Raw genomic sequence first — 21,761 nt, forward strand, 5'->3', positions numbered from 1 at the left:
TATCTACAGCGGAGAGGTCAGATGTCGGACAAGTCCACTATTCCTGCAGGATCAAAACGATAAATGGGAAAACGAGCTATCTCGTGCCGAAGTTGCAGGTAACGTAAACCGCGTCAACATCCGGTCGAGGACAATATCAATAGGGAGCGAAAAGGTACAAAATGACGAAGCTCCGACGACACTGTAGGTAAATATTCCCTTCAGAAAACCAGCCGACTTAGAAGTCATCACTCCTCGTTCTCATACATACTCTCCAAATTGACCTCCCAAACCCCACTATGCTTTTCAAATGCATTCTTCCCACTTTGTTAGCCTCTTCAGCGATAGCTATTCCAGTTACAGACATTGGCCTACCCGATGAGGATCTTGTGCTCTTCAAGCGCGACGATGTCCTTAAAGCTCGCGATCTCGAGCTCGCCAATATCAATGGCGTCAACTTGACCGAGAGTAAGCCCACCCCACCTGTCCCTTCCGGCACACCAATGATATGCTGATGGTCGCCAGTGTACAAGCACTCCATATTTAAGCGCGATGATGGAGACCATATCATTGTCTGGGTCGCCCGTAGCTTTATAGAGACTGAGGACGAACCTGGCTTGACCAAACGCCAGGGTGCCCGTCCTGGCAGAGAGAGCGGTTTTACCAACAGCCCAATCTCCGACTATTGCCGCGACCACAAGAGGCAGAACCACGCTGGGCCAAACGGACCTTATTCAGGTGGTGTACAAGCTATGTATCGCTGGGCTCGTGGCCATAGGGGTGGTCGTTGGGACATTGACAGGAACTGGGAGAACCTAGTTATTGCTGGCTCGAACAATGGCGCCAACGCTGTCTACAAGGCTAGGGTAATTGATGACACGGTCGCAAGTATAGGTACCATGGATGTGCGCAACGATGCGGACTGGACGCAGAACAGGGCACGTGAGTTCAGTGGCCGTGGGTGGAGAGCTTCTTCGAAGGGGGGAGAGACTTGTGGACTTAATACGCGTATTAACTACGAGACTGTCAGAACTGATCTTCGTTACTAAAAAGACACTACATATTGGAGATTATACAAGAGACTAAGAGAAAAGAGTGCCCTTACGCTGAGAGCCTCAAGATGTACATCCCCGGTCTAGCTGAGTGCTGTCTTTTAATGATGGAATCTTGTAACGAGGATGGTGTCTGTCTATTTGAGATTCTATAATTGACTGCTATAGCTTTTAAGTAGCTGAGCAGCACGAATGACTGAAAGGTCAATCTTATAGCATCAATTTGTCACGAAGTTTGTGTTAATTATCTCAGTTGGCACTTAGCGCTTGGATCAACTCAGGGGTGATCCATGTTTCAGGCCACCAGTGTAAGGCTGTTGATCACTGTAAATATGGGCCAACCATTCGTCAGCTCCTCTCAAAGCATGGACACTGCGAGATAAATCTCGCTTTTGCACATTACCTCCCATCGCATCACACCCAAAGATGAAGCCAACTTCGTTCCTCGACTTCCCTCAAGAGATCCAGCTCCAAATTGCTGAAGACCTTCCACATCCTCTCCTGGCAAGGCTTTCCATGACTTGTTGGTCATTGAACAGTCTTGCAGAGCCTCTGCTTTATTCCACGATCCATATATCATGGTATCGAGTATACCACGTACCCGTCGTGCAATCCCTTTGTTTGATCCGGACACTACTCAAGAGACCAGAGCTTTGCAACTACATCCAAAGCCTGGAATTCCTTGGTGACGACCACATTGACCGTGACGACCCTCCAGAGCCGGATGAAACACCGGAGCCGCCATATGTTCCCGTACCTCCTCTTGATCGTCTTGCTACAGTCATCGAGAGGACGGGCGTTGAAGAGATCATTGCGGTTAGCTGGATCAACAAAGTTCTCTATTGCGATGCATATGCTTACTTGGACGCGCCAGAGGGCCGCGACTTGTATACGATTCGTAAAGTCCACGAAAAATGGGCTGATGGTACTATGGCTGTCCTTCTGTGTCTTCTTCCAAATCTCTCCAGATTCTCTGTATCTAGGAATTGGGTTGAGGAGACACGAACAACAGAAGCCATGTTTCGACTATCCCTCTGCCCTACAACTGAAGAACGGTCGTTTCCGAATCTACGGTGTTTGAAGGATGTGTCAATTGCATCCACCGTCGAATGCTTTCCCCCGAACCTCGATCCAGAAAACACCGTGGAAGCTCTTTCGAAGTTTTACCTACCAAACATCCAGAATCTTTCCGTCTCAATCGATAACCCGGTTCATTTCACCTGGCCAAACCCTTTAACTCCCAATCCAGTCTTCCTAACATCATTGGAGATCTACAGACTACGAGAATGTTACCTTGCCCCCATTTTGTCTGTGGCAAGAGGTCTCAAGCGGTTGCGGTATGACTGGCATCATCGCCCCGACCTTGATGAACATGTCAACACTGACACTGCCATGCTTGACACCATGGCACAAGCCTTTCTTAAGGTCAGCGATACGCTTGAAGAGTTACATATCACAGCTTGGGTGGCACCTGCGATGTCACAAGGCATGTACGACGACCCAGATATCACATTTCGAAAGACCTTGGCACAAATTTCAGGAATGAAAAGGCTGAAGACATTGCACGTTCCATGGACATTCCTAATTGGGTGGGATATTCTTCCCGCAGCCAAGCAGATTGGTCATACACTTCCAATCACCCTTCAACACTTGACCCTAAACCGTAACCTCATGGGGGTTCGAGAGTTGGAGAATCCGGATAAAGCAATGGTTTCAGCCTTGGAACGGGAGTTTGAGAATGGTGCTCTCTTGAATGCAAAGTCCTTAAAGAGTATCTGCTTGCCTCAATCGTTCTACCGACGTGGGGGGTGGTCTAAGGAATGTCGAGAGAGATTGGAAGTGCTTGAGTCTCGATCTGGTTTAACCTTAACCTTCGACCCAAGTTTACCATCCATCTAGCCATGTGGCAACAACATCCAAAACTGTTTGTATTTAGATTAACTCGCAGTATACCACGCTATCCCTAGATATATTCGCTGGTTCTTCGCTACACTGTTACTCGATTCTATAGTGATCTCAAGTATATGGATATGAACCAGCGAACTAAAGTTATCTCATGTAAGATGCCCACTAATATAATAGAAGTTGGATAATGAACACCAAAGGGCTATAGGAATATTCGCAGTCACAGACAATCCTGCCTGGGCGTATTGGCCTTTCCTCCTGACTACCCCCAGCAATCTTAAGCAAACTATATCATTGTGCTTCTTGTCCGTTACTAGTGTAAGCTACGTCTTGGTCCGTGGTGAATAGCTTACCACGCATGTAGCCCACTGTCGCTTGCCTGAGTGGTAGGATCTAGAACCGCGAGGGCAAAATATATATTGAGTAGGAAATCAATATTTCAGTGTCACTGGCATATATGATGCCCTATTAGCTCTGGCACAAAATGGTCTCGCAATCGTCCGCTTTGTGACGTCCAGCATTTGACGAACAATTAGACAACGTAGATACGTAACTACCTATGTTTCAATACGGATCAAACATCGATTCAATAAAGTTGCTACTGTGCATTCGTCGTTGGAAACCGCTTCATAACCAACAGTCGATATAAAAGGAGATACTACAAAACTCCGCTGCCGTGTCGTGCTCAGCTAGCCAAATAGCGGTTGGATGACATTTGTAACAGGTCCCCGAGGTTTATGGTCGAAAATGCGGGGAAAGTGAGATGTCCAATAATCGAGCGTTGAGGAGTTGAGTAATCAAAGTTAGGCAGTAACCAGATAATCCGAGGCCCTGACAATCATCCCATACGGTCGGTACAAGACACAGCCCCTCAATTCTGTGAGGAAGTCACCTTCCGAGACCTCATGGACGGCAAGGGCGACAAGGAAGAAGGATACGATAAAATTCGGTTCTGCGGAAAACAAGCCTTGAGCGATGGCTTACAATACTTCTGGGCCGACACATGTTGCATCGATAAGTCGAGCAGCGCCGAGCTACAAGAAGCTATCAATTGCATGTATCGCTGGTACATGAAGGCAGACAAATGCTATGTTTGTCTCGCCGACGTTGCAGGACTGAATATCGACACGAATAACGAATTGCAGTGGATGCCAGCGTTTCGGGACAGTCGCTGGTTCACCCGTGGCTGGACTCTCCAAGAGCTCATTGCTCCGGTATCTGTTAAATTCTTTTCTAAAGAGGGCAAAGAATTAGGAAATAAGAGATCTCTGGAGGGTGCCATTCGTGAAGTGACAGGACTTCCTTCTCGTGCGCTTCGAGGTAGCCCGCTGTCTGGTTTTAGCATCCCACAACGGCTGTCTTGGATTGAGAAACGAAACACCACGCGGCCTGAGGACGATGCATACTCGCTCCTCGGTATTTTCGATGTTCATATACTTCTCTTTTACGGGGAAGGTCAGTCAAAAGCATTCAGGTGACTCCAAGACGAGATCGACAAAGGTTTCAAGAGCGAGCGGCCGACGCTTTCTACTTACCAACTTAGGTGTTTCGAATATATGTACCTTTTTTACTTCAGGAAAGAGAAGTTGAATAGACTGACTAATTACTATTAGGTGGCGAGCTCGGGCATTTTGCCGATGATGATCACTGCTTCACATGTTAGTTACCCATAACGGTTTTTAGGGTTACTTATTCAGGTTGATGCAGGCGGCGAATATGGACATTATGCCGATGCCATCCATTGCTGGAGTTGTCAGTTCCCTTTTGTTCTACAACCTGGTGAGAGCTGATGTTGAATTGATTGGAACAGGCGGAAAGTTCAGACACTTCGCGGACGAGCCTCATTGTTTTAGATGTCAGTTCCAGTGCTCCCAGCGTCTCTGAAGGTCTAACATCTAACCGCCCAGGTCGGGAATATGGCCATTTTGTTAGAGACTGTAAGCGTTGATCAAGGCCGACCAGTGGGTAGGCAAAGGTTGGAGGACATGATATACCGGAGGACTGTTTCGATTGATCCGGAGTATCAAAGCTTCGCTTGACATGCAGGATCACTTCACGTGTTTAGGTTTGAGTAGTCACACAATAGGTCCTGGCACGCTTGGGGCAAACCTTAGGAGTAGAAAGGCGCTGGATAATAAAATTCGAATACAAAAGTCATGCCAGCCTGTCCTTTATCTCATTCGTCAAGTCCCATCCCGTTTTGCGCCATCACATTCAGCTCAAAGAGTCCATGTACTATAGCGAAAACAGAAGTAACACAAACTTAAGGAAGAGCTCAGAAGAATAAGACTGGACCCAAAGAGCGCAGCAATAATATCATCACTTTGAGGCTTTTCGACTGAGAGCTTTCCGACATGCCATTTCCCTAGCTTAGTATTGAGTTAAAAGTGCCGCTACTGAAGTACTTCTCTTGTATCGTAAGCTACACTACAAGTACGAGTATCTTGGTTTCTATTGGTTAAGGCTCGTAAAGACATCCAATCATTGATATAAAATAAGCTTCTCCGGGCTATACTGATTATGACGTAGCATAATATGACGCCCTCGACCTCTGGTTAATAAAAGAGCTTAGAGCCGTCCAATTTTTCTCTACAAAATTGCAAACTCACATCGATCTACTATAATGGATTCCATTACTTCATCCCAGCCAAGTTCCTTCTTAGGCAAAGTGGTAGAAATCTGCATCGTAACCCCCAACATCCAAAAAACAATCCACTCCCTAACAAACCTCGGTCTCCCACCCTTCAAAATCTTCTCCTTCAACGCCCAAACCGTCACCAATCGCACTTTTCGCGGCGCATCCTCCGATTTCGAATTATTAGTCGCTTTCGCAGATACAGGAGATATGGTATGGGAGCTCATGCAGCCTGTCTCCGGTCCATCTCTCATGCGCGAGTTTCTGGATAGACAGCCTGAAGGGGGAATTCATCACGTCGCATTTGACTGTAATCATGTACCTCAAGCGCAAAGGAGGGAGGAGTTCGGGAAGAGGGGTTATGAGGTTGTGCAGGAGGGGATTTGGCATGGGAAGAGGGGAACTTGTGAGTTTGTGTTTTATGATACTGAGGGGGCTGTCGGGACGTGTTTTGAGTCGTACACCTTTTCGGATGACTGGGAGGAACCTGACGAGGCGGACTTATCGGCAATTGAAGGTCAATCGAATTAGATTAGCGAGAATTATATATATGGTCGCGTATTCCTTTCATCTGAATGGCTTCTAGGCATTACCCACTGCGGGTCTGAATTAGGCATCATGGCTTACTGAGGGGCTATGCTGTTCACTGCCACAATCCTTCAAGATCGCTCTCAATAAACAATATAAACTTCACAGCCTAATCCAACTTCCTTTTTATGTTATTTGTTATTTCAAGGTTTAGTCAGTCCTTGTTCAAGATGAGCGCCTACACATACAGCCCAGTCTCAAAATCCGAGATCCGTCTCGTCACATTCAAGATCACAGACCAAGACCTCGAAGCAAGCATCAAAAACGTGCAACTCGATCCAGAAGACCCTATAAAATATACAGCGTTATCATACTGCTGGGGAGTTGCAACTGATCAAGTCGAAGTACCATGCGATGGTAAAATCCTCAGCATCACAACTTCTCTTCACGAGGCGATACTTGCGATAAACAAGTTCAGTCCGGGTCAGGACTTGTGGATTGATCAGATTTGTATTAACCAAGATGACTTGGCGGAGAAATCTGAGCAGGTTACTAAGATGAATCTCATCTATGATAGTAAGCTACCCCAATGTTGACGGATGGTAAAACTTACTCGTGATAGAAGCAGAAACTGTCCTAGCATGGCTAGGTCCCTCAGACAACACCACAAAACTCGGCATCAACTTCGTCAAGAAAGTAGGCGAAGTAGCACTTCCCTCCGCAACAAACTGGTTCCGATGGGATGACTACGATGAAACCCACGAAGAAACCAAACTCGAGCGTCAAGAAGAATTGTCTCTCGATCAATCCCGTGATTTAGGCATTGCTTTCGACGATGAGTTGTCCTGGTCAGCATTCACCGATTTTTTCAACCGTCCTTGGTTCCAACGCATGTGGACAGTTCAAGAAATAATTCAAGCTCGCAAAGCACTCGTTCTTTGCGGAGAGTATAGTCTTGATTGGGAATATATCTCTGCTGCGGCGCGATGGTATTGTTTCAAAGCCAAGGGTTTGCATGAGGAACATCCTAGGGATGTAAATGGTGCGTGTCTTGTTACGCAGATGACGACCATTCCATGGCGCGCAAGATTGGGAAGCGAATATCGTCCCGAGCTTTTAGGTCAAAAGACTCGTCCGACGTGTAAATGGGCCATGCGCGATCTTTTGGAAGCCTTACGACCACGTCTTGCAACCGATCCTCGAGATAAAGTCTTTGCACTGGTAGGAATCAGCGAGATTGGAATGGATGATACGAAAATGGCGGTTGATTATTCCAAATCTGTCAGGGATGTATTCACTCAAGCGACTGACGCAATCATCAAGAACGATCCTTCGGATTTAAATGTTATTTGGCCTGCGAGACAGAGGAACGATGATGATGATTGGCCGAGTTGGGTTCCTGATTGGAGACTTAAGACAGGAACGGGCTGTGCTTATGGGATAGGTGAACCGTTGAAGGGATCGCAGCCGGGGAGACATGTTTATATTCCTGCTGAACCGGGATGTTTGGCTGTGAGAGGAAAGATTATTGGGAAGGTCCCGTATGTGAACGAGTATCGACACTTTGGCGAGCTCTTTACCAATAACCAACTGCGCGAAGTGTACAACGCTTGCATGGAGCGTCTGACCTCCTATGCAACCGACGAATCCGTCCAAACCGCCTTTGGTCTGACTTTGATCGGGGGTCTTCCCCTTCCCTCAGGCCTCGAAAAGAAAAACACGAGTGTGGAAACATATTCAGAAAAGTACATGCAATTCTACGACAACACGCAAATGCCCCAAACACCACCCGAAGCGAACGCAGCGCGCGAAAAAGCGCTCGAAGAAACATACAAAGTCGGATTGGACATGTCGTGGCTGCAGACTGTGCTGGCGACGTATTGCGAGAGAAGGTTTGTTGTTACTGATAGTGGGCACATGGGGTTGGCGCATCATGAGGTTTTGGAGGGGGATGTTATTGCTGTGGTGATGGGGATGCATTGGCCTGTTGTTTTGAGGGAGAGGGATGATGGCGGATACCGATTTGTTGGGTAAGTAAACTCTAAAATGTTGTGACGCGTGCTAACTTTTGCAGGGATGCGTATTGTCACGGTGTTATGAATGGAGAGGCATTGACGGGCATTGTTGATGGGAGTGAGGAAGGGGAGGTATTCACGTTGAAGTAGGATTGGTCGTCAAGGAAGTCTATAATCTATGTCTACTTTATTTTAATCGTATGTCCTCCGTGACCAATTGCATTCGTATCCGATGCAAGCCTTTTATTTCGTCGTACCATTCGTCATCGCGTCTTTGCATCGTCCGTCATGCCATGTTGTGCTGTACTATCGTGATATGTACCGTCGCAGTATTTACTGGCGAGTGTTGATGGGAATCGAAGTTTCATTGGAATCTAACATCTATGCCTTAGCTCCTGTAATAATACAAATCTTAGTCAAACAATCGCTCTCCAAAACCCTAGTCAGTCCTGGGTCGCTTGCGAGACTCAGACTCACCCTCAGCAGAAAAGTACTCCAAGCTGCCCTTGGGATCAGCCTTCATGGTCTTTCCACCCTCCTGCCATCCAGCAGGGCAAACCTCGCCGTACTCGTCAGTGAACTGGAAAGCCTTGACGAGACGGATGGTCTCCTCGACGTCGCGGCCGACGGGGAGATCGTTGACGGTGATCTGGCGGAGAACACCCTTGGGGTCGATGATGAAGAGTCCTCGGAGAGCGATACCCTCGTCCTCGATCAAAACGCCGTAGGAGCGGGAGATCTTGGTGGACTTGTCGGCGATGAGGGGGAGCTCCAGGTCGGGACCGAGACCGCCTTGCTTACGGGGCTTCTCAACCCAGGCGAGATGGGTGAAGTGGGAGTCGGTGGAGACACCGAGGACGGTGGTGTTGATCTCCTTGAAGCGGTCGAGGGCGTTGTTGTACTGGATGATTTCGGTAGGGCAGACAAAGGTGAAGTCCATGGGGTAGAAGAGAAGGACGACCCTAAACACGCAGTCAGTAACGAATCAGGCCATCAAGGTTGTTTGTTTGTGCTTACCATTGACCCTTAAAGTCAGAGAGCTTGATGTCGCGGAACTCGCCTCCGGGGAAGAGGGTAGTGGCCGAGAACTCGGGAGCCTGGCGTTGAACGAAAGCTTGAGACATTGTGATGGTTGTTTGTGATGTGATGATTGAGAATTGAAAGAGGAGAAGGGAGAAAGGGAAAGCTGCGATTAAGAATGGAAGGAAGAAAAAGCAAGGACCAGTGGAGCGTCAGGGGTCTTTGCTCTTTCCTGTGGAACGCGGTGGAAATTCATTTTTATCTCTAGCGCGACAAGAGATAACGATAAGTGATAAGAGCTGTCGCGGATCCACTTTGTCGGTGTATCAGTTTGTACAGCTGTTCAATTGCACCGCTGTGAGTTACCTGTTTCAACATTTTAGGTAATTAGTGCAAGATTTATGCATGAATAACAGCAATTCTGGTCAGTGACAATTTGGCGGTGACGCAAATGTGGACTTTTCCGCCGCCATGTCATGTCATGTCAATGCCGCTTTCGCCGCCCACTAAAAACACTGTCTGCAACCCACTGGAGCTAGGCAGGCACATCACTGAGAAAAACACGTGCTGAAATCCCTGATCCTTGTTCGGGACCTGAAATTGATTCCAAATTCTCTCCATTCCGGCTTCGGAGTCTTTCGGTTCGGAGCACCGAGCTACCCTCTACCACAATGATTCCATCATATGATGCAATTGAGTTGATTGATAAGAATTCTCTGATTGATAACGGCATTTTACGCATCTAGTGTATATTCTAATGCACTCCATTCCCATTTTGAATCCCCCTTCTAGCCAATAAATCAGCCTCCCTGATTATCTCCGACATATCATCAAGTCCCAATTGCGGACTCAAAGCACAAATTCTCAACGCCACCTTGCCACGCACCTTGGTCGTCAAAACACCCGCCAAATTACTCGAGATAAGACTTTTCGATATACCAGTGTTGATGATTTCTAAATCATCCTCTGATACTCCCTCGGGCGCGTAGCGAAATGTGATGACCCCAAGACTAGCAGAACTGACAATTTCCCAATTGTCAAGCTTACGCAATTCCTCTTCTGCGCGTTCTGCCAAGTCGAAACCGTGATCAATCATTTTTCCTAGCCGTTCAACGCCAATGACGCGCAGCGTAAACCACAATTTCATAGCGCGCGATGCAGGACGGGTAAGTTCCATGCTATAATTCCAGAAATTGGGAATATCCTCATCTTCAATCGCCGCGCCATCTCGAAGATAATCACCCTCATTCGCAAAACTCCTCACAAGATTCGTCTTGTCTTTGACGAGCAACAACCCGCAGCTGTATGTTTGGAAAAGCCATTTGTGCGCATCCCAGGACATGCTGTCTGCGTACTTGAGGTCTTCTACCGTGGAATGGCGTGTAGCCGATAATGTGGCTGATGCACCGTATGCGCCGTCGACGTGCAGCCAGAGGTTGTGTGTTTTGCAGATCTGGGAGATTTTTTCGAGGGGATCGATTGCGCCTGTGTTTGTTGTTCCGCAGGTGCCGACTACCAGGAAGGGAACAAGACCTGATTCCTTGTCTTGCTTTATCGTCTCCTCCAAAAGAGTCGCATCAAGTCTGAACCACTTATCAGCTGGCAACCGTCGGATTTGCTCCTTGTTGAATCCGAGTAATCGTAATGCCTTGGCGACCGAATAGTGCGTCTGATCAGAAAGATAGACAACGCCCTTGTGAGTCTTCCCCTGCGGCACGAATCGATCCCTCGCAAGTACAATCCCCATCAAATTCGCCATACTCCCACCAGAAACACAAATCCCACCACTCCCCTCCGGAAAACCAACCTGTTTTCCAAGCCACTCAATCAACGTCTTCTCAATAACCACCGGCCCCGAAGCTTGTAGTTTACTCGCACCAAGTGCATTGAAAGCGCTAGCTACTATATCACCTAGCCATGCAACAGGTGATGTAGGCGAGGGAATGAAGCCCATGAACCGAGGATGGTTGACGCGCATGCGGTGGTCGAATGCCGTGAAGGCTTCGTCGAGGACGTGCTCAATTGAGTGAGCTTCACCTGGTGTTCCTATTTTTTGGAGGTAGGGGACGTCTTTTGGTTGTGCGACTTTGATGATGGGGTCGTTTTGAACATTTTGGGTTGTTGTGGCTAGACGCTGGATTATGGATTGGAGGGAGGATGTGACTGCCTCGAGGTCATCCTGATGGTTGAAAGACTCCATGATGATTGCCGTAAAACGATTGATTGCTTGACTTGTTTCAACATCATCGAAGCAGCGCAACCTTAATCTTTATATCTCATGTCCATTCATAGTGTCTCAAAACCACCAATGATGTATACCGCCAATAGTGTAACTGTAATTGCGATGACACCCGCATTAGTGGAGAGTAAAACAGCATGTCATCAGTACGCCTTTCGAACAAAATCAACATTCACAGCGTTGATAGGCTAGTCAACTGGGGCTTTTCTTGCATAGGGTGATAATGTCAGCGCGCCCTTGATGACTTTTACCCGAATAGGCAATTTTCGGAGAGTGTCGGTAATCCGAGATCCACGGTGAGATTGATAATGGGGATATTATTGAAGGGTTCAGCACAGTGATGAGGGGCATGTTTGCGATGATGGACAGGGTGTGATTTGTGATAGTTGAAATTGTTTAGGTTACAGTCGTAGGTATCGAGGTAACGTTTTGTAAGATGTTGATAACCTATTGTGCGGATGTCGGCAGTTGTTGACGTAACCTAGAGGGTGATTCAACTACCCCAAAAGCATAATATGAAAACCAACTACAATCAACAGTAACCAATCCGTCTTTCAATATCTGAAATCAAAATTGTGCATTTTCTTTCTTCGTCTTAAACTGATTAACTTACACATCAGGTTAAACGTTTTTACCTCTCAACCATTTCACGATAAAATTTGGAAATGCGATATTCTTTTACTGGTTAATGAAATCAAGAAAATCAAAAATTAATAAAATACATTGCTTTTCTCTAATTTATCAAAGAACCCTCTATCCCCATCTATACCTCATCTCTATAGAGCACCCGGTAAAATCTCTGTAATATTACTCTTCCCCAACAAATCAGTCGCATCCAAAACCTCCACCATCCTCCCCCTCGCCTCCTTATTCTCTTCACCAACCCCCAAATGCTCCAACGTAACAGCAACAACACTCTCCATAAGCCTCTCCGCCAACTCGCCCGCATACCCCTGCTCATAGAACGCTGGCGTCTCATTAACCTCCAACAACCACGCCGTTCCTTTTGTATCCACCAAGAAATCAATGGCGAAGAGCTCGTAGCATTTATCTAGGGGTGTGAATTTGTCGGCCATGGTTTGAGCGGCTGCGAGGAGCAGTTCGGAGGAGATTTGGCAGGCTTGGTTGAATACGCTTGTCTTCCAATCGCCGGGGAGTAAAGAGTCGTCGATTTTCCAGAAATCCCGCATTGATTCTTTGCTTGTGAATTCTTCTTCATCTTGTAATGCAGTATTTGTCAAAGAAGATTTTAAGCTGGGATTCTTCCATGGAGGCTCATAGTCGTCTAGCGCGAGAAGAGCGAGCATCTCGTTAAAGACGTGGACTTTTAGACGGCCGACAGAAAGAACGTAGGCGCGAACATGCCATTTACGATCGTCGATGGGTGGAACGGAAACAATGTATTGCTGAGCGACGAATTCTCGTAGCAGAGCGGAGGGAATACGTTCGTTTTCGCCGATAGTGAGATTTTGGATCTTTTCGGCGTCGCTTATGTCTTGTTTCATGGAGAGCTTGCCGGTTGCTGTGATGAGGGCGTCTAGGGAGTTGAGACCTGGTGCTGAGAGACTAGGATGGAAACCATCTGAGTCTGAATCACTTTCATCTTTAGGCTTGATGACTTCAAAATCCTCCTCCTCCTCTTCTTCTTCTGAGATATCGGCGGCAAGTTCGAGATTATCAGCCAACTCATCAATAGTACTGAAAATCCGAATTCCATGACCACAGTCAATCATCGCAGGCTTTAAAATCCACCAATCCCTTTCCGAAGGATCTTTACTCTCATTACCCTCCAACGAGTAAAGCAACGTCAAGTCATCAGCCGCAGCTAGCGCATCCTCCACATACTCGCTATAATCCAGCGACAACTGCACAGTAGCTGGACTATGACCCTTGAGAATACTATCAGGTCGTTTGGTAACCCAGTAATCCACAACCTTGGCCATATGATCCTTTCGCGCAAGAGCATCGCTGTTGGGATACGCGTTGAGAAGACCATACTTGGCCTTATTCAGGACTGCGAAGTGATGATTCAATTCCCAGCCGTTGAGCAGCTGAAATACTGTTTCAGCGTTTTCGGGAATTTGGTGAAAGTCGTCGTAGCAAATGGCATCTTTGACATGGCGTTTGATGCAGGCTTTGATATGCTCGTCAAGCCAGGGGTTGGCGCTGTGGACGTAGACGTGCATTTTATCGAGTGATGAAGCTTTCTTCTGGAGGTAGTGAAGCCTGACGAGGAATGGATACACGGTCAAGTCTCAATTCCATGTGATCAACAAGTAGTAGCTCAGTAACGAAAATCATCAAGTACGTACTTGAATGAAAAGGGCGATCTGTACTGTAACAAGAAAAACACGACAAGACAAGCCTTTTAAACCACATATCAGGATCTTTTTTCGAAGGAAAAAAGAATCTTGTTTCCTTGCCAAGACCAAAAGATCCACAGGGTTATTCATTTTATTCAAGCGCGATTGGATGTTTTGTTGACTTCACGTAAGTGATATCATGAAGTTCATGATATTTTCCAAAATGCATGATCAAAGGTCGTGCTCACCGTTTCTTGTCAGGGGTCGAACCAGGGACCCAATTCTTGGATCGATGATCAGCCAGTGTTCTGCCCATGCTATTTCCGGGTTTTTACTGGAGAGAAACGCGGTAGAAGGATTTTTCAGGCGTTGACGTGAGTCGCGTATCATGTTGATGATGGGCTTGGCAGCAGGGTTGGGATGACAAGACTTCATCTAACAGAAACATTGGTCTTTTTTTAGAGCAATTTGTTTCGAGACGAACTTGAATCATCTAAGTTTGATGTAGAAATAGAATTCGCTATTTTATGTCATCTAATCTTCACATTCAGATCCATGAATCCGCCTCAGGGCGAGCAACGCCTATCCCCAACCGAGCCTCATCTTCCAAGCCTCTAGGATACTGTCTTCTCAAACTCGGTCGGAAGTTATTATGTCCAAGACTTTTTGACGGTCTGTGAATATGTAATAAAGCTGAATGGTACCCATCAAGTTCATCGCCCCGATTAATAACAGGCTTTCCAACCAATTGAATACTGTCCGTCTTGTTAAACGGCAATTTGCAATCATCCGAGACCGCAATGGTCGTATCGTCAGAAATCTGGGGACTGGGGATAGAATTGATAGGTTCTGATGCTTGTCGTCGATTTCGTTTCGTGACTTGTTTCTTAAAACTCTGCATCGCGTCTCTTCTCAAGACTTGCGCCACGTCATGTCGCTCCGGTAATTGCCCAAGCCAATTCTCGACTTTTTGCTGAACAGTATCGCGGATAACGTCTTTTGGTCGGATACTCTCGTTATAAGCTTTTTCTTGCTCGAATCGTCGTGCAAAGATAAATGATACTGATGATGTGTCGCTTTGTGTTGAGTCTATGCATGTTGAACTTGGAAGTGCCGGTAACGGTGGTAAAGGCTTTTGATGGTAGGTAAAATCGTAATTATAGTCGTATGTGTCTTCCTTTGCACTTTCGTTCTGACCGAAGGGATCAAGATCGAATCTTAGTTCATCGAGGGCAGCGAAGAGGTCGGAGATATCTTGTTGAACGCGCCATGTTGTCCGTGGTCCTCTTTTAGAATCGACCAGTTCTTCAATGTGGAACGTTGCGCTTGTAGTACTTGTAGTAGACATTCTGACTTGACGATGCAAAAGGAAAAAGAAAAAAAAAGTGACAGCAGCTACGATGCATATAAAAAGATCAAGGACTAATATACATGACGATCGCCAACGTCACATTCGTCAAACGATGTAGGTCACTGATCGTCACATGGTCCCGACGTTGTTTCGGATTGAGTACTTTTGGCATCCTGTAGTGGGAAACAGGAAACAATGCGTCCGAGCGTACAGTTGATTGCCCGATGAAATCATTTGCCGATTACCCAAATAGTCAATTAATGCGAGGTTTGACGCAAGCTTGGATCATGTTTCATCACGGGCGCTGTATTGTTGCCGAGGCTGACGTTGGGATTTATTTGAGACGGTTTTGTAGGCTTGACCTGGGAATTGATTTAGGCGCTGCATCACATGTCATGCGTGAATATGGCGGTAGTTGAATTAATGAATATCTTGATAAGGCTAGCAGTTTAATATCAGCTGCCGTTCCAGGCTGGTGATTAGAATAGTAATCAAATATGCTTATACGAGATCGTCCGGATATCAATTATCCACGAACCATCGGCTAACCTTCAACTAGTGAGGTCAGATAACGCTACAACAAAAAAACGTCAGCTTCTGTTTCAGCCATCGCGTCTATTCCGCGCCGCACTTTAAAGTTTCTTGCAGGAAGCTAATGTTGATCGATAAGAATTCGGCCATCCCATGTTTCACCTTCCAGAAACTGCGTAGTAGGGCTAGGAATACGGATCGGAAGCCGAGGGAGTCCGGGATTAGTGACATCTAGCGCGAGGCGGTTACAACTTCTCAGATAGGAGTGATCGGCTCGCGTCAAACGACGCGTATAAGAAGTGAAACAATTGCCATAAACTTAGGATAGACTGAACGCCGCTTATGTATGTTACTTTGAAGCTTGAAGATGGCTTCATGGCATCAGCTGCCTTTGCGTGCGAACCGTACCGACAGTTTGCATCCACCATCCATTTCTTCATATCGGCATCGCTCAAAAGGGCTGAAGGACTTTTTCCACTGTAACCCTACTCGGCTCCTCAACCGAGGGCAATCGACAGCGGATATCTTCCCCGGAAAGTCCGGCTCTCGTCGACCCTGTAAATCTCAAGGATCTAGGTTTGACGTACATCAAAGGCGCAGTTCGTCGATATTGAAACCCTATTTATGTTAACGAAAAGGTGATTTCCAGTATTGCCCATGACCCTGTCTCAATTGAAGCGATGGGGTTCGACGTCGACCCTGTTAAAGTTCAGAACAATTGTTGGGGATCATTGCCTTCCCTTTTGATATCTAGCCTATTAACACCTGCTGATTTAAAGGAGATTTTTAAGGTTATTGCTGGATGTCGCAAGATCACATGCTGAGACAAGAGTTGGGTTTTCTAGCGCCCGCACATGGTCCTCTATGTAGCATCACGTCCCTTTTGGCGAGCGACCACCTCTTGCCTCGGAAGACATTGGGGGAGCTAATACAAATGCCCGAAAAGCTTGGGGCGAAGACAAGTAAGCTAGGTTGGGATACTCTACGTACGCTACGAGAACAGGAATTTTGAACTGATAGCCAATATAATGAATATTGTTTAGTCTACTCGTTATACTCCTCATTGTCCCCGTCCTGTCTATATATATTCCGCTCCTCAAGCTGCGCCATGAAAAGACTCTGCGGATCCACCCTCTTTCCAGATTCAATAAACGTAGCATTCCCTTTCGGATCGTTACAACCGACACACCAATTGATACCAAGCGGCGGCGACTCAAAGTCGACGCTCCCATCCAGATTCCAACCTACACCACCATTGATAGACCACCCATGCCCAGAACCCTTGATGCCCCGATCTACAAATAGTGTCTTGACAGAACTGTCTTCTACCAACAGTCCATGAGCCCATCTCTGATGGGGGTATATTGTTTGTGCATCAGACTTTGTCTTGTGACGAAGAATGGCGTTGGGACCTGGTGTAAGAGATCCTGTGCCGACTGTGAAACATCTTGCTTCCGGGCTGCCAACCTGCGCACAATCTTGGACCAAAACTTGAGATCCTTGGATCAAGATGTCAAAAGGAAGAGCTGCGCCTTGGATATCCTTATCTCGGTTCATGGTGCAGTTCTGGATGGTGATACGCGAGGCATCTTGATCAATCTGGAAGAACTTGTTGAAGCCTTTGAGACTGAGACCACTAGCCCAACTATCCACTGTCCAGGAAGGAAAGTGGACAGCTGGAGAGTTGCAGGTTTTGTCGCTCATGGGTGCACCAGAACAAGTATCAGGGACTTCAATACCAAGATCTCGTATACCCATCTCCTCATTCATATAAGGCGGTGTGTAGATTATGAGTTCAGGTTGGGTATAGTCTGCATCAAGATTATCCGTCAAGGGGATCTTGAGGGTGACGTTTGTACCATAGACACTGCTGATCTGGTTTGGTGCCATTATCCTCTTGCCTACCTGCGTCATGTTAGTAAATGGTAGGCGTAAAGGGGAGTATGGCTTACTGGTATCCATGTCTGTTCAGCATCATCGCGGACAAGACCACTCATGCCATTCCCTCTAATCCATGACTCCGTCGCACTGCGAGAGACATAGACGAATTGATCAGCAGCGAAGCCAGCGCTGTTGACAACGTCCAGGGAGGAGGAACCAATGGGAACGTAGTCGTTGGTGATGTTTGACCTAGAGCCATACCGAGGCTTCGTTCCATTGTTAGGTGTACCAAGCGTGAACACAGGTTGAGAAGGACGCTCTTGTAACACCAAAACAGTCTTGTCACTTCCCGCCCCAGCAACAACAACATTACTAGTAATGTTAACACCAGCAGACATTGGCCATCTCCCCTCAGGCAACAACACAGCCCCACCACCCAACGCCGCCATCTTATCAACAGCTTCCTGTATCAATGGCCCAACATCATCAACACTCCCATTAAAAGCCAACGTGATATTAGCACCATCTCCACTGGGCAATATTATCGCCGAAGCATGATATCCAGCAAAGCTAAAATCAGGAAGGACATCACCGCGATCGCTCACGATAGCCGTCCAGTCAAACGAGTGACGTTTGCGTTTCGCCAGACCGAAATACGTACCGCACGTAACAACGACGACAACAAAACAGCCCACGATGATAAAAATGACCCAGCGTGAGAAACACTGCCGTGGGAGAGGCATCGGAAGGGATGCCAAAAAAGGAATGATTTGGGCCGTGGGTGGAGGGGCAGGTTTGTTCGGTGCGACATGTTATATATTTTCATGCGGTGATGCTAACCCTCTTTGGTACCTTCTTTGGTGGGGAGGAAGAATGCTTGACTGGAATTAGACAAAAGGCTAGACCTTTGGATAGAGTTTAGCACATGTAAAATAGCTGTTGTTGGAATTTGTAAGGTTCCTGGCAGAGGGGTCCATATCACACGTCTCTGGAATGTGAGGCGTCCGGATATGGCTGATCTAGAATTATCGGTCCGGGGGTGGCACCATTCAGAAGGCATCGCTCAGCGAGACGTCATTGCATATGTCTCGAAGGTCTAGAGTGTGATTTGATAGCTTATGGGTAGTTTCTGATCGTTGATGAGCCGTCGATCCTTGGCCATCGTAGTTTACTTGGGGAGTGGGTGGTATACCGTTTGCGAAAATGTCAGGCCATACCAAGACGATCAATACCAAGCTTTTGCCCTCGGCAAGACCCAAATGCTTGGAACTCGGGATTTGTCCCTGGTGGTGATGTTCTATGGGGTTCTGGTCGTCGGGGAACACACTTGGCAGTTGAAAGCACCAGAGACCCTATGAGTGAATCTGGGTGCACGCTTTTGGACTAGACGCGTGTATTATATGCTGCAGCCTGAATCACAGTCACAGTGGTCCAGGTCCCTGGAGGCAGCCCTGGGGCTTCTGCTTGGCCGTTCTGAAAGAGATCAAAGTTTACCCAGGACCTGATTTTAGCTTCCACACCGAAGCACAGATTGGCCGTCACGTGTGACCTGCTACTCACAATCTCACAATGTAGTGGGCACAGAATGGCGAGATGTCTCGTGTGGTAGTGTAAGTAATTAATATTATCAGGGTATCTTCTAGTCTAGTATTCTATCATCTAGATATCAACATCAGCACGCTCATCTCTAAGACGAGCACGCTCAGGCTTAGTAAGCCCATCAGAATCTTGCTTCATCGCAGGAGAAACCTCTCCGCGCTCAGCAGCATCAAGAGAATCGCTAATATACTTCTTTTCCACCTCTTCTTCCTCCGTCGGCGCAGCAGCAACAGGTGCTGAAGACGCCGTCACTCCAGAAACGCCCCAAACCTGGCTACCCAGGTTTGTAGCAACTTTTGTAAAGATAATAACGCTCATAAATGGCGAAACGCATTTGTTAATAAGATACCCGATGGCAAGCTTGTGGCCTCGCTTGCGGAGCTCGGGCTCGAGAAGAATTGAACAGAAGAACCATAGGGAAGGCAATTGGCCCACGACTAGCATGGGAACCAATTTTAGTGCAGTGACGTGACGAACACAGCTAGCGATGAAGAGAGCAGTGTTGAGAATGCGGTAGTAGACAAGACTCAAGCGAATAACCTCGATGGAGGCAGCGATGCGGGTGATAGGAATCATCTTCTCGCCAGCGAGGTAGAAATAATTGTTGAAGTAAGCGTTGGAGCCCCAGCGGCGCCGTTGGGATAGGTAGTGGAACAGGGATTGGGGGGCTACCGTTTCGCTGACGGCGTTGGGGACGAAGAGGGTGCGGAGATATTGCCCCTGGGAGAGCATTGAGTAAGTAAGTCTCCGGTCGGTGCCCTGATTGAGTTAGTAAGTGGAGATGCGCTAGAGAAGAAGTAACTTACGAGATATTGGACTTGGTGGTTGATGACTAGTTCACCGGTGACGGGCTCGGAGTATTTGCGGATTGCACCTGCCATTTCTGGTCGGCAGGCGATCATGGTGATGCAGCCGGGTAGACAAGTGACTTTGCCAACGAAACCTTCTGCTCGCCGTCTGACGTATTGTCCAAAGGTGTACTGTGAAGATTGTTAGCGAAAGCCTTAATGTGCAGTATTGGACTGAACGTACCTGAAATTGTTGATACAAGTTCCAAAAGGACCACTCGTAGCCAGGTTCTAGCTCAACCAGTACCAAACCACAAGCAGCAATAGCATCCTTATCTCTAGCAAGGGCGTTCGCCAATAGAGCAACAGCACCCTTGTAGATAGTAGAATCGGCATCCGTGCAAAACACCATATCAAAGCCAGAGAACTCCTCGCCCTTGGTAAGCTCAGGAAGAATCTCATCCCACATCTCCTTCCGTAGAAGCTTAGTGTACAGAGGAGAGTTCTCGCGAGGGTAGTTGAAGAGATCGTGGCAGAGGACAAGGGAGTCCTTCTTACCAGAATTCTTGACCTTCTCAATTACAATGACGGGGACATCTTCCATGAAGCCGGCGAGGATGTTCAAGACACCCTTCTTCCACTTGAGGGAGACGTAGGGACGCTGGAACTCGCGGACCATACGTGTCATGTGTGATCGAACATCTCGGGGCTTGCCATCGAGGATAACAACCATGACTTGACGATGGGGATCAACGCCGTTGTCTCGAAGAGAGAAGATGGTCTTGACGATCTGCTCCTCACTTTCGGAATAAGCAGGGATGAGAGATAAGATCCACCGTCGGCTGACAGGGGCAGGAGGGTAGAACCACTCGTAGACGGAACGGTACATCATCCCTGAAGGAGAAAGAATGGCAGAAAGGAAATCCTTGCTCTTGACGAAAAGGACAACAATAAAGACAAGCTTGCTCTTCTTGCCGAAGAAAGCTGTGATGGCCATGCAGATGTTGATGAGAACGATGATGCCCATGAAGGTTACCCTTTGGTTGCGCAGGTCTCTGGGTGAGAGGACACGAGCGGGATCAACAGGGTCTTCGATCTTGGGGTAGCCACATGTCTCGACAGTGTCATTGGCATGTGTAGGGGCAGGTTGGAGAGGAACAGGCTTCTCTTCAACAGTGACAATAGGACCAGCCTTCTTGGGATCTTTTTCCAGGGGATCGATATCCTCATCATCTTCAACGGTGGCTGTATAGAGTGGTGGTCGCTCAGGTGTAACCTTGGGGCCAAAAGGACGGGAGAAGTTGGGTGCGACAAGGTCTTGCGAGGTGGGTTCCTCGATGATCTTGGGAATCTTGGGATTGGGGATGACATTGAGTGTGAAGAAACTCCCCTTCCTAGGCCCGTGGTGTTCATCATCACCAACGACTGTATCAGCTGTTGATGAGAAGGAGGCATTCTGCCAGGTATTGGAACGGTCAAAGTGTGGACGTTCAGGAACCGTGGGAGGGTTGATGTGCTTTTTTAATTGAGTAAAGTCATTGTCAAAGTAGGCTTTTTTCTCGTCGAAGGTTTCCAAGGCGCTCATGGGCCTTGTACTTAGAGTAGCCATTGTCTCGGGAAGGATAAATGAGTGTAAGACAAAAGAGATGAAAGAGAGGTCAGGTTTGAGGCATGAGGCAGAGGAACTTTGCTTAAAGAAATCTCACGATGGCAATTGATCTATCAAATACATTCTGCAGAATTCCAGTCATTTCCTTTCAAGTTCGCCGACAGGCACTGCCTTTGCCCCTGCATGCTGAGTTAGTTACTACCCGCTCACACAAGATGATCTTTTTCCTGAGAAAGCAGTTTTCAGGAACAATTCGATTCAACGTCTGGACAAACCGAGAATTGCCGATCATTTCTTGTTGCGTGTGAATATTTTGGTCGGGTGGT

At 47.3% G+C, this 21,761-nt stretch overlaps 11 protein-coding genes across 11 annotated transcripts; 5 read left to right on the forward strand and 6 right to left on the reverse strand.

The window, feature by feature from the left end:
* Positions 1–278: 278 nt before the first annotated feature.
* On the forward strand, positions 279–1,028 carry B0J16DRAFT_388055 (uncharacterized protein; the record flags this gene model as incomplete). The annotated part of the gene is made up of 2 exons (XM_046131719.1): positions 279–447; positions 505–1,028. The coding sequence occupies 2 exons, from the start codon at positions 279–281 to the stop codon at positions 1,026–1,028; spliced, it is 693 nt and encodes a 230-aa protein (XP_045978571.1).
* A 429-nt stretch (positions 1,029–1,457) lies between these two features.
* Positions 1,458–2,930, forward strand: B0J16DRAFT_403827 (uncharacterized protein; the record flags this gene model as incomplete). The annotated part of the gene is made up of 1 exon (XM_046132742.1): positions 1,458–2,930. One exon carries the CDS (start codon positions 1,458–1,460, stop codon positions 2,928–2,930), a length of 1,473 nt encoding a protein of 490 aa, XP_045978572.1.
* A 743-nt stretch (positions 2,931–3,673) lies between these two features.
* On the forward strand, positions 3,674–4,414 carry B0J16DRAFT_403828 (heterokaryon incompatibility; the record flags this gene model as incomplete). The annotated part of the gene is made up of 2 exons (XM_046132743.1): positions 3,674–3,694; positions 3,755–4,414. 2 exons carry the CDS (start codon positions 3,674–3,676, stop codon positions 4,412–4,414), a joined length of 681 nt encoding a protein of 226 aa, XP_045978573.1.
* A 1,069-nt stretch (positions 4,415–5,483) lies between these two features.
* Positions 5,484–6,129, forward strand: B0J16DRAFT_348324 (uncharacterized protein). Its single transcript, XM_046128716.1, has one exon. It carries the CDS (start codon positions 5,560–5,562, stop codon positions 6,100–6,102), a length of 543 nt encoding a protein of 180 aa, XP_045978574.1. The 5' UTR covers positions 5,484–5,559; the 3' UTR covers positions 6,103–6,129.
* Positions 6,130–6,184: 55 nt separating this feature from the next.
* Positions 6,185–8,265, forward strand: B0J16DRAFT_348327 (heterokaryon incompatibility protein-domain-containing protein; the record flags this gene model as incomplete). Its single annotated transcript, XM_046128717.1, has 3 exons — positions 6,185–6,675; positions 6,722–8,129; positions 8,174–8,265. The coding sequence occupies exons 1-3, from the start codon at positions 6,288–6,290 to the stop codon at positions 8,262–8,264; spliced, it is 1,887 nt and encodes a 628-aa protein (XP_045978575.1). The 5' UTR covers positions 6,185–6,287.
* Positions 8,266–9,384, reverse strand: B0J16DRAFT_348330 (thioredoxin-like protein; the record flags this gene model as incomplete). The annotated part of the gene is made up of 2 exons (XM_046128718.1): positions 9,132–9,384; positions 8,266–9,076 (listed from the first exon to the last, which is right to left on the reverse strand). Coding segments are annotated over exons 1-2 (626 nt in total), but the record flags the coding sequence as incomplete, so codon positions are not given.
* A 399-nt stretch (positions 9,385–9,783) lies between these two features.
* B0J16DRAFT_348331 (pyridoxal phosphate-dependent transferase) lies at positions 9,784–11,734 on the reverse strand. Its single transcript, XM_046128719.1, has one exon. The coding sequence runs from the start codon at positions 11,332–11,334 to the stop codon at positions 9,889–9,891; it is 1,446 nt and encodes a 481-aa protein (XP_045978577.1). The 5' UTR covers positions 11,335–11,734; the 3' UTR covers positions 9,784–9,888.
* A 415-nt stretch (positions 11,735–12,149) lies between these two features.
* On the reverse strand, positions 12,150–13,559 carry B0J16DRAFT_403845 (tubulin-tyrosine ligase family-domain-containing protein; the record flags this gene model as incomplete). Its single annotated transcript, XM_046132744.1, has 1 exon — positions 12,150–13,559. The coding sequence occupies one exon, from the start codon at positions 13,557–13,559 to the stop codon at positions 12,150–12,152; it is 1,410 nt and encodes a 469-aa protein (XP_045978578.1).
* A 633-nt stretch (positions 13,560–14,192) lies between these two features.
* On the reverse strand, positions 14,193–15,490 carry B0J16DRAFT_348332 (uncharacterized protein). Its single transcript, XM_046128720.1, has one exon. It carries the CDS (start codon positions 15,022–15,024, stop codon positions 14,224–14,226), a length of 801 nt encoding a protein of 266 aa, XP_045978579.1. The 5' UTR covers positions 15,025–15,490; the 3' UTR covers positions 14,193–14,223.
* Positions 15,491–16,602: 1,112 nt separating this feature from the next.
* Positions 16,603–18,209, reverse strand: B0J16DRAFT_403847 (uncharacterized protein; the record flags this gene model as incomplete). The annotated part of the gene is made up of 2 exons (XM_046132745.1): positions 17,511–18,209; positions 16,603–17,463 (listed from the first exon to the last, which is right to left on the reverse strand). The coding sequence occupies exons 1-2, from the start codon at positions 18,180–18,182 to the stop codon at positions 16,603–16,605; spliced, it is 1,533 nt and encodes a 510-aa protein (XP_045978580.1). The 5' UTR covers positions 18,183–18,209.
* Positions 18,210–19,098: 889 nt separating this feature from the next.
* On the reverse strand, positions 19,099–21,435 carry B0J16DRAFT_388065 (chitin synthase-domain-containing protein; the record flags this gene model as incomplete). The annotated part of the gene is made up of 3 exons (XM_046131720.1): positions 19,099–19,797; positions 19,845–20,018; positions 20,071–21,435. The coding sequence occupies 3 exons, from the start codon at positions 21,433–21,435 to the stop codon at positions 19,099–19,101; spliced, it is 2,238 nt and encodes a 745-aa protein (XP_045978581.1).
* Between the last annotated feature and the right edge of the window lie 326 nt (positions 21,436–21,761).

This window comes from Fusarium flagelliforme (genome assembly GCF_020744385.1).
Source record: "Fusarium flagelliforme strain FIESC 12 MPI-CAGE-AA-0113 chromosome Unknown B0J16scaffold_7, whole genome shotgun sequence".
NCBI classification, from domain to species: domain Eukaryota; kingdom Fungi; phylum Ascomycota; class Sordariomycetes; order Hypocreales; family Nectriaceae; genus Fusarium; species Fusarium flagelliforme.

Excerpts from the sequence above, each read along its gene's own strand:
- B0J16DRAFT_348332 (XM_046128720.1), bottom strand. The coding sequence starts at position 15,024 with ATGTCTACTACAAGTACTACAAGCGCAACGTTCCACATTGAAGAACTG.
- B0J16DRAFT_348331 (XM_046128719.1), bottom strand. The coding sequence starts at position 11,334 with ATGGAGTCTTTCAACCATCAGGATGACCTCGAGGCAGTCACATCCTCC.
- B0J16DRAFT_348324 (XM_046128716.1), top strand. The coding sequence starts at position 5,560 with ATGGATTCCATTACTTCATCCCAGCCAAGTTCCTTCTTAGGCAAAGTG.